This window comes from Vidua macroura, chromosome 6 (assembly GCF_024509145.1).
Source record: "Vidua macroura isolate BioBank_ID:100142 chromosome 6, ASM2450914v1, whole genome shotgun sequence".
In the NCBI taxonomy this organism is placed as follows: Eukaryota; Metazoa; Chordata; class Aves; order Passeriformes; family Viduidae; genus Vidua; species Vidua macroura.
Genome location: NC_071576.1, coordinates 8,758,940 through 8,769,116, shown reverse-complemented (window position 1 = coordinate 8,769,116; position 10,177 = coordinate 8,758,940). Strand labels below are relative to the sequence as shown.

General features: G+C 48.2%; 1 protein-coding gene across 6 annotated transcripts in view; it reads left to right on the top strand.

Annotated features, from left to right (window-relative positions):
• Positions 1-676: 676 nt before the first annotated feature.
• The window catches only part of INF2 (inverted formin 2), a 41,518-nt gene continuing 32,017 nt past the window's right edge, over positions 677-10,177 (top strand). For 2 of the 6 annotated variants that reach the window (XM_053980039.1, XM_053980037.1), the window contains exon 1: positions 706-755. In XM_053980039.1, the coding sequence (XP_053836014.1) occupies positions 744-755 (12 nt within the window). In that variant the 5' untranslated portion in view covers positions 706-743. Of the gene's footprint in view, positions 756-1,409; positions 1,450-5,713; positions 5,758-10,177 lie in introns of those variants that run through there. The other 4 variants (XM_053980042.1, XM_053980036.1, XM_053980041.1 and 1 more) reach the window with 4 other exon arrangements.

Here is a 10,177-nt window from a genome sequence, read left to right as displayed (position 1 = left end):
AAACAGAGGAGTGTTTTATGAGCAAACAGTGAAAGCTCAGGTCTCATTTTCCAATTTGAAGTCTCAGAAGTACTCAGCCCTGTGTTCTTACCCTGTAACTATCCTCCAGTCACCTGTAATCATACTCAGTGGTCTCAGCTCGGCTCTCAGTGGCTTGCAGCAGCCCTTTGCAAAACACTTTATTGGTTATTTCCCTCCCCCCCACACCATGATTTTCCCTGCCAGGTTTTCTCTGAATGGCAAAGCTGAGTGGCTCTGCCTGAAATCAGAACAGACTCACGCCCCTAATGCCTATAGGAGATAGTACTTCTGACCCACGAAGGGAAACACTTTTACAACAAATTGTCTCCACTTGGCTGTCAATATTTAGCTTAACTGCACTGTTTCATTGCTTATCTCTAGAGCTGATGTGTTTTACTAATGGAAAAGGCATCCTTCTCTTCTGCTGGGTTGGGTGGCCCACTGTGCTCATCGGAAGTACCATGACATGTTAAACTTGTACTGACTTTAGTTTTAGGCGAGTATCTGACTAGATGTTTACATGGTGATACGCTCAAAATCTGTGCAAAATGCTCAAATATTAGCTTTACTAGCCCAGTGCAAAGTACAACATTCAAGCATTGGGACAGGCTATCCCGGGAAGCAGTTGAGTCACCATCCCTGGAGGAAGACACGTCGATGTGGCACTTGGGGATGTGGTTTAAGTGGTGGGCTTGGCAATGATGGGTTAACGTTTGGACTCGATGCTCTTAAAGGTATTTTCCAACCCGATCGATGCGATGATTCCATGTTAGAAGTGAGGCGCTTACATTGCAGAGAGCAGGGTGCCGGGTCCCTAGAGGAGGGTGCGGGGTCCCTTGGGTCTCTGACCGCCTGGGCAGCCTGTCCCCAGCTTTCGTGATTCCCCCCATCGCTCCCAGCCCCGGGCCGCGGATCGGAACCCCAGGGCAGGACTGAGAGGGTCCCCGCGCCGGGCGGGGGCTGCACCCGCTCACACCGGGGCAGCTCAGGCTGTCAGACGGCTGCGGCCGGGGCGGGGGCAGCGCTCGCCTCCAGGATGCCCACGGGACAAAGGAGGAAGGGGCACACTGGGGAGCCCTCCATGGTGGGCAGCACCCCTCTGCAGCGAGGGGGACGCAGCACTGGCTCCGCGGAGAGCTCTTCCCCCGGGGATGATCTGCCAGGGCGAGACCAGGACACGGCAGCGGGGCTGGCAAGGGAATACACGCAGCAGAACACAGGTTTGGGGCGGCGCGGCGGAACCCCCGCCCGTGAGGAGACAAACTTCCCCGGCGGGGCCGGTCCGGACCCCCGCCCCGCCCGCGCCCCGCCCCGGAACCGGGCGCGGCTCCCGCGGGCGGGCAGAGCCCGGCGGCCGCGGGCGCTGGCGGTGAGGGTCGGTGCCCGCGGCAGGGTCGCTGCCGTCCCCGCCGCAGGAAAGCCGCCGCGGTAAGGCCGAGCTCCGCCGGGGGCGATCGCGGGAGCGGGGTCCTCTCGGTCGGCAGAAGTTGGGCTGAACCCGCTCCCGGGGCTGCAGCCCGGCTGGGCATCCCCGCGCCCGGCTGTGCCCCGCTGCCGGCCGGTGGGACGGGCGAAGGAGCTCGGCGGGCCGGAGCTGGGCTCGGAGCTGCAGGAGGGATGGCTGAGCGCAGGGGGATGGAGGCGCGACAGCAGCAGGGAAGTGTAGGTGGGACCCAGTTTGGGCTGCAGTTTGGGCAGCATGGCTGGGACGGGGCCCCGCCGCCGCTCTGACGGTACACGGGAGAGGTGGGAGCCGGTCCGGGCTGCGGATGCAACAGCGCGGTGTAAATATAGGTGGGCTGGAGTCCGGATTGCAGGTGCGAGAGTGGAGCACACAGGTGGGAGCCGGTCCCGGCTGCAGCCGCTAACACAGCGTGCGAGGGCTGCGGGTGCTTTGGGTTGCCGCTGCTGGATGTCGCTTGGATCGCAGGTGCAGCCACACGGTGTGCGGGGGTGACGTGCTCCGGATCGCACGTGTAGGTGCAACGTGGTGCGGGTTGCAGGTGTGATGTGCAGGCGGGATGTGGTCCTGCTGTGCCAGGCGCTGGCAGAGCATCTCCCAGCACGGAGTGGATGGACGGTGTGCCTGCGTCTGCGCTGGGCCACTTCCAGGCTTTTATTTTGACGAATTCTTTTCTGTTATGCAGTGGTTTTCAGACGAGGTCTCCCAAGTCCTGCCCGGTTTTCCCACATAGTTCTCTCCAGCCTCATCTTCCCTTTTGCTCAATAACTCTGCAGTGATTAAATAGCTTGCAACATCAGTATACAGAGCTGAATTCCAGAGCTCGTGGGTGGGGAAGGAGTGCTCAGACATACTGATTTTAGAAGAAATACCCCAAAACTGTGCTCGTGGTTATCTCTCCCTGTACCAGATCAGCACTGTGAACTGTACGTTCTTTCTTTGGATTCTTAAGACTGAAGAATTTCTCTGGGTGAACACGGTGCAAAACACCTCAGGCTCCCTGGTAGACTGCAACTCAAACTTCTGGCTTGAGTTAGTTGAAAAGGAAAGTTGGAGTCAGCAGAGTTACAGTAAGGTTGCCGTTGTCCTACTGAACTTGCTCAGAATTTGGGCTGTCTGGCCACTAATCTAATTTCTCTTCCATCCACTTAAGCTTATTTTTCCACTAAACAGAGGCTGCCAAAACCAGAGGGCAGGGGGGAGGGGAACGCAGGAATCTGTGAGGATGTGAGATTTTTTTTTTGTCCTGTTATAAGTTAATAATCCCATTCTAGGCTGTCATCCAAAAATATTGCTGAAAAAATGCAAGCAGTGTACAAGACCCATTGTATAAAAGATAATCTAAATGTAGGACAGGAAGAGACCTGGCAGGTCAGCAAATCTAAACACAGAATGATATTATGCCTTATTGCACACGACTGTAATTCATTTGTTGCCAGCCTTCTGGGAAGGGGTAATTTCACACCTTAATTGAACTTATATTATAATCCTTTCTCCGATATATGGCTTTCTCTTACTTTGTATTTGCACTATATCTGGTGTTTTTCTCTTATCAGTATAGAAAAAGAGTTGCATGCTTTTCTCTTTACTGTGCCATGCCAAACAAGCTACAACTCGCTGTCTGCTTTCATGAAGCAGGCTCAAGTTTCTGCTGATCCCTGGCAGTTTTGAGCTGGGCTTCTTAATCTCTGAGTTCCCTGTGGATGAGCAGAGCTGCAGGGCTCAGAGGTCTGTCCTGTGCTTCTCATGTTTTGACACCTCACCTAGAAATAAATCCCTCACCAGGTAGGTGCTGCAATTAACCTCTTCCTCAGGTTCCTTCTGCCCTGTGATGGGGGGTGGGAAGCTGGGATTTTCCTCTCCAGGTGTCCATCTGACTTTTGTTTTCTGCTGTCAGCTCTCATTGTGTTCCAGTCATTCTATTGATCCCATTTTTATTGCATATCCCCATGTTCTGTACTGGTTCAATAGTCCCTCAGCTTTCTCCCACTTGCTCTGTCATGAAGGGAGAAGTTAAGTAGGATGGAATCTCCCTCACTTGCAGTAGTGACCCCTGCTAGACTCAGACTGACTCCTTCCATTTCATTGTCTGTCTGATCCTTCTAGGTCTGTACCCTGTTTATTACAAATTTTTATCTTTTGTTTGCAAGCTTCTGATTTCACTGGACTGCATAGAAAATGGCTTTAAATGTGTTGTAAGTTGAACTTTATCCCTGTCTTGTGTGCCAGGTATGCTGGATAGTTTTCCCAGAGTAACTGAGCACAAAATTTTTCTCACTAAAGCATGCTAAGTTGCATTTCGTCCTTCTTTCCACCCAATTTACTTCCATGGCATCAGTTATTAGATGTGGGGTTTTTCTGCAGTGATTATTCTGTTGATGAGGATGTTTAATCCCACCATTGTACTGTAACCAGCCGTGAGTAGAAGATGGGTGCAATTCAGCAGTGGGTAGCAACACAGTGCTGCAGGTTGGGCAGTGAACAACATTCATCGAGCTGAAACAGCTGAAGGAACTTCAGACAAACTCAGTGCTCATATCTGAACTCAGGTTAAGCTCCCACTTGAATATCCTTGCTCTTAATATTTGCAGTAAGGTCTATCAATAATGATTCAGAGAAAATACCACTGAACCAACAAAGTCAGGTCATGGGGTCACACAGTGACACTGAACAAATCCAGCGCTGCTCAGTCCAAAATACTGCAGTTGGTAGGTGCAGATAAACCTAAGGAGTTATCCCTGCTCCATTCATTAACATTGTACGTTGCTTTTTATATAACTAGGTGAAAAATACCTAAATATTTTGCAGAAGGTAGACTGCAGCATGATACCCCTCACGTTCAGTGCATGACTACCTGCTTCTAACCTAATATATTATAATCCCTTTGGCATTATCCACCAAGCTCAAGTTTATTCCAGTGTTTCTCAGCATTGCCTGTGAGCAGTTTATCGTACAGTGTTCATGAGCTTGTCTTGCAGAGGCTGCCTTCATCTCCCAATGGCCAGAAAAAGCACTGAGAGCACCAAGTGCTGCAACAGATTGGGCAAACAATCTGTGGTTTAATTTTACTGAGATTTCTCCAGTTCTATGCTGCCAACCAAAATGCTAAGAACAAATTTGGGGAAGGAAACAAGTTACATCAAATTCTGAGTTTTGACTGTCTCCTTCTAAAGAAGGGCAGCTTCATGCTCACAGGTCTGGTGTGGGGTTGTCACACCATTCCAGTGGTTCCAGTTCTGCAGTTCTGATGCTTTAAGGACTGGAGTGAAGTACAAATTGGGAGTGCTTAAAAAAAGCATTTGGGTGACTTTTCAGTGCCTCCCAGATTCCTTGTCAAGGGCAAGTATCCTCTGGCTTCTGTTTCCAGGGGAAAAAAGAATAATGAACAACAGACAAGTTTTATGTTTGCTACCAGATAATGTCAGTGGTAGATGAGGTGATTTTACGAAACTGAATACGAAAGAAAATAGGGTGTGGGGTTCAAGCATGGGGCCCTGAGTCATTGCCTGGCATCTACAGGAGTGCCCAAAATTAAAAGTGATTGTGTGATGTGGCAAATAGACATTTGTTGCTGCTTTGTCAGCCAGCCTTTCACATCTGCAGAAAGCATCAGGAGAGCATCTAACAGCATGGTGGGTTTTCTGTTTGAAGTAATGAACACATATTGTTCATGGATTCAGCTGCTTCTACTATTTTAATACCTGAGCTGACATTTCAAAGTGCTGGGAATGCTGAAGCCACAGATCAATGAGAATCTTAAGCAAGCAGTAGTGTTTGCAAAAAGCTCTGTAGCATTTGATGGTGTATTTCAAGGTCTCTGAAAAACCAGCTGAGCTGATAAAGGATGCCAGACAAAGCCAGAAAGGACTGAGAGACAGTGGATGAAGTCCTCATTCCAGCATTGGAGTTACGCAGTTGATTCCAAAATGTTTAATGACCACAAAAGAAACAGCTCACTTCAGAAGGGACATTGCTCCAGCACTGTGTCCAGTATCACAGGAACAGACAAATAAAGAGCTGCCAAATGCTGTAATTGGTAAGGCCTGATGTTGAACTTGGCATGGTTGTAGTAATTATCACCAGGTGGTGCTACTTGGCATTGACTTCCCTCTTATTTTTACCAGGACCATTATTCAGCTGAGGCGAGAACAGTATTCGTTTTGTGGAATGTTAGAGGCCAGAGGAGGGATTTGCTCTTTGCACTGCTGTTCCATTGGAGTCTGTGAGCAGGTGTCCTCAGTCACTCCTCGGTGCTGAGAGGACTTCCCCACAAGGTACACAAGGGAAGTTTCAGCTGATGGTTTGCATTGCTGCTCACAGAGTACCTACAGGCTCTCTGACACCGATTTCACCCCAAACCCAACTTGCAAAGCCTTCATTGCCTCTGCTGCTCCCAGGCTGATGGCTAATGCTAACATAGGACATCACTAGTGGCAGCTGGCCACCTTGGAACTGTGTGGGTCTCCACTTTTCCAGATGGGAAAGCTGAGACACATTTTAACAAGCAAGGACATCAGAGGAATTTGGAGATCACTCCAGGAAAGTGTGGGAAAGGAGGCATCCTGCAACCATAAAACCTCTATATTTAGTTGTACTTTAAAATGGAAAATGTTGGTGATTCTGCCATTGCAGAGGTCAAACGAGCTCCACTCCCATTTGCTCTGCACAGGGAGCCATGGCCACCTGTCCCACCCCTTCCCTGTGTTCCCCAGAGAGAGGGACTCTCCAGCCCCACTGCTCTCCTGGGGACTGCAAGACCAGCCCTTCCCTTGCTGGAGGCATAGCCTCTCCCCAGCACGCCCTGGCTGGCAGAGGGGACGAAGGGAGGGAAGCAGCAGTAGCCCCCAAGGCAGCAGCAGCAGAGCCCCTTTTCTCTCTCCAGATCAATGAATAAGGTTTGCATCATCCTGATTTATTTATTTATAGTTTTGGTGAGCAGCTCTGCTTTTGTCAGTGCAGCAAAGGCATAACTGTTACGCTCGGCTCCATGGGTTAAGTTGCATTATTTTTAATGAGGCAGCTATCTCCGTGCTGCTTCTGCTCTGCTGGCTTCCCCTTTCTGGGAGCTGTCTGCTCTTTGCTTGTCCTGCTTTTCTGTTAAGTCATTGTTGAGCATTGGCTGGAAGCAGTGAGCTGAGCATTAGCTTTATTTTCTGACAGAGGTCCCGGCTGGAAACAGAAGTTCCCATAGTACACGGCAGCAGCTTTTTGTGAGCAGTGCTTTTCTTCCCACAGCCTATCAAGAAGTCAAACTGTGGCAAATCAACTCATCCCACTGTCTGGCCCAGATCAAGGTACTTCACCTAAATAAAAGGACAGCCCCTGCTGCCAAAGGATTTAGTCCCAGGAGTGGGTGCAGCTCTCACGGGCTGGGTGTGCCACCCAGGGGCTGCAGGAGGAGAGGCAAAGCCACACATCCCTCCCTGGACCATTCCTTGTGCACTGGCTCATCTCTTCCATCAGCACTGCAGTGCTGAGCCCATTCCCTCTGTCCCAGCAGGTCCCTTGGGGGCACAGAGTGGCACTGGGGGGTTCTGGGGTGCAGCTCTGGGGTTTTGTCCCCCTCACAGCCCACAGCTGTACACCCTGGGCGGCTGCATCAGCTGTGTGAGTAAGCCTCCCTCCTGCCCCAGAAACAGCCACAATCTCCTCTGTGTGTTTCTAGCTCAGAAAAGGCTGATTCATTCTCTGAAGCAGATTAATTACTTCTGCTATTTAGAAAAGAAAAAAAAAAAAAAAGATAAATCCTTTAGAATTGGTCGGCTTAACTTTCAACTGGGTGCACAATGCAGTGAAGCAAATCTGCTCTGAGACAGAGCAAAAAAGTTCACACGGAGTAAAAAACTGTACAAATGCAATATTTACCTGTCATGTCAGCAGTGGACTCTGCAATTTAGAAAGTATTTGTGAATGTGTGTTCTTCTTGACTTATATGACAAATGGTGCAAATGTGAGCCTGCCATGAAGGTGAAGAGGGGAACAAATGTTTTTATTCCCTGATACATTTTATAACTTGCTTCCTTTCTGGTTTGTGTCATGCCGATGTGGCAGCAGGCTCCGAGTAGCTCTCATCTGAAAACTGGCTGAGCTGCTCCAGTTCCCCCTTGGAAGGCTGCTTTCCAAGCCTGCCTGGCTGTGCTCACTTGTTTATGCACTGATGGGCTGTAGTTTCCCATTTCAGAACAAGCTGTCCAATATTCATGAGTTATTTTATATTTACCCAGTTCTGAAGCTTCTTTTATAAGCCTGGGGATAAATTTTGGGTTTTGTTGTTTCCATTACTGGAAATGGACTGAACCTCCGCAAACATTAGCAAGCCTTAAATAAGGCCTTTATTTATCTAAAAAGGAAGGGAAAGGACTAGTACAAAGCTAAATTGATTTACAAGCCTGTAATTCCCAAACCCCTGTTCTGATAACACTTGTAAGAAAGCAAGCCATATGTGAAGAGATGAATCACTTATAAAATTATATCCTAATATTCATTGTATATTAACTTATCAGACAAATATAGTGCTTTTCCTCTTGAAGATTAATGACAGCCACATGTTCAGCTGGCATAAAGCACTGCAACTCTTTAGACTATGCAAACCTGAGGATATGATTGAACAACTGATTTCTTTGCAAAGAACAAAACAGTATCTAAACTGATAAGGAGAAACTGAAAAGGGTCAAAATGATAATCATTAGATATCCTGCTTTATAGTAAGGTCATTTTGACCAAGCATGAGACCTTTCCCATGATCCCCAGTTGGTTGGGCCATACTAAAATCTTTTCACATTAATACAAAAACTGAGTTGGAGCTGGAAAGTTAGTATCTAGGGGGACAATTTTAGGTCCTCTCAAAACAGCTGGAATGAGTACTGTAGCGAAATGAAAGGTTAAACCCGTTAATGTTTTAGGATTACTGTGTTATAAAATAGGCTCTTCAAACTTTTTTGCCCAGCAGCAGAGAAAATACTCTGAAGGCATCTTTGGGAGTGGATTAATGTTGAAATCATGCTAAGCCAGCCTTCTTCAAGCATTTATTTTAAACAGCTCAAATGCTTAACTTCTTGAACTAGCAGCTGAGCAGGTTCTCTCATTACCCTTGGTAATGTTCACATTCACACAAGCAAGCAGGAAAGTACTTGGCAGTATCTGGGGCTGTTCTTAATGTGTGCAATACTTGCTTCACCCATGCCATTAGGAATCCTGGCTGTGGTCAGCCTTATCTGAACAAAAACACTCCGGATGTTTGCATTTGGGCTGTTCACCAGATGAGATACCAACCCCTGTGATTCAGCAGCAGCTGAATGGAAAAGCTGATCTCGAGAGAAGGGAATCACATTTGCAACCTGGTCGGAGAATAGCTGGAAAAACACTTCCCCCTTCTGTACCATTCTGGTGTCTTGGTAGCTTTGTTCAGAAGGGATGTCAGTAAATATGGGTCTGGGTAGCTCTTTGGCTTAGTGATGCCCTCAACCCTTTCCTCTCTGGACCTTCAGCATCAAACTGGTTTCTAGGGAAGAGCTACTGCCTGCGTGAAGATCTTCACCCTTGTGCAGGTGGGGAGGGTTTGTGCTTGTGCTGGAAGGCTACAGCTAAACCCTGGACAGGACCTGCCTGCCTCTCCCTCTGGGGCAGGGCTCAGAAGGTCTTTTTTATGTAATTACATCTTTTTGCTGCTGCAGCACCAGCATGTGTACCAGGGAGCAGAGTTCAGCTGCCGTGTCACCCTTCATCCTGGCAGTGCCTAAGCAGTTCCCCTGCAGCCTTAGCACAGGTGCATTATATGTATGCAGGATAAATAAACAAATATTAGGTTTCTTACCTATGCTTAGGAGCACATACATCCTTTAGAAACCTGTACATGGCTCTGTGCTCTGGGCAGAGCTGCTGGTGCAGTTTGGGGTTTTGGCAGAGATTTTTGTCAACACCTTTCCAAATTAAGATCCAGGTTCCTCACAGTTCATGGTTTAATCTCCTCAAGTGGAAGGACGCTCCCCAAAACACCCTCCCCATGTTTCTTTCTTGCAGAAGCTTCCTACCAAAAGAACTGCAGAGCAAATGTTATGGATGTTTTCAGCAGATCAACCCCATTTGATACAAAGTTCCCGGAAATATGCTACTGGCAGTAGCAGAGTCCTTTATTTTTGTTATCGGAAGTATTCATCAGATAAAGACTATTTCAGAAGGCTTTTTTTTTTTTTCCCTCCTTTTAACATCCTCTAAAGTGAATGCATTCAGCCACAAAGCAATCAGAGAGCTGGTCTGTGACAAGAGAGCTGGAGGGATGTCAGTCTTCAAGGAGAGTAGAGAAATTCAGTAAGAGCCAGCAGCAGTCAGCTCTGCAGTTCCTGTCTTGATCCCGTGGTTTCCTGAGGATGCTCAGATGTCTCTGCTCCCCACAAGGGAGCAAACTGGCTGCTATCACTGTGCTATCCCAATACCTGGGAAGGTCATCATTAGTTCACCCCATTTACATCCCAGTAGCTCTTCTGGCATTTCCTGCTGTCCCCATAGGTGCATAAGGTCATGTTGCAAAGGTCAGAAGCCCTGTGGGCAGGGGTAGGATTTAACTCTTCCCTTAAATTTTACTTTGTTCTCTCCCTAAATTTCTATGTGTTCATCCTTGCCTAATTCCCCTTCAGTGCTGTTTTAGCGCTTTGTTTGACACTGGTCCTTCTGCTTACTTGACTCAGAGTTCAGTTC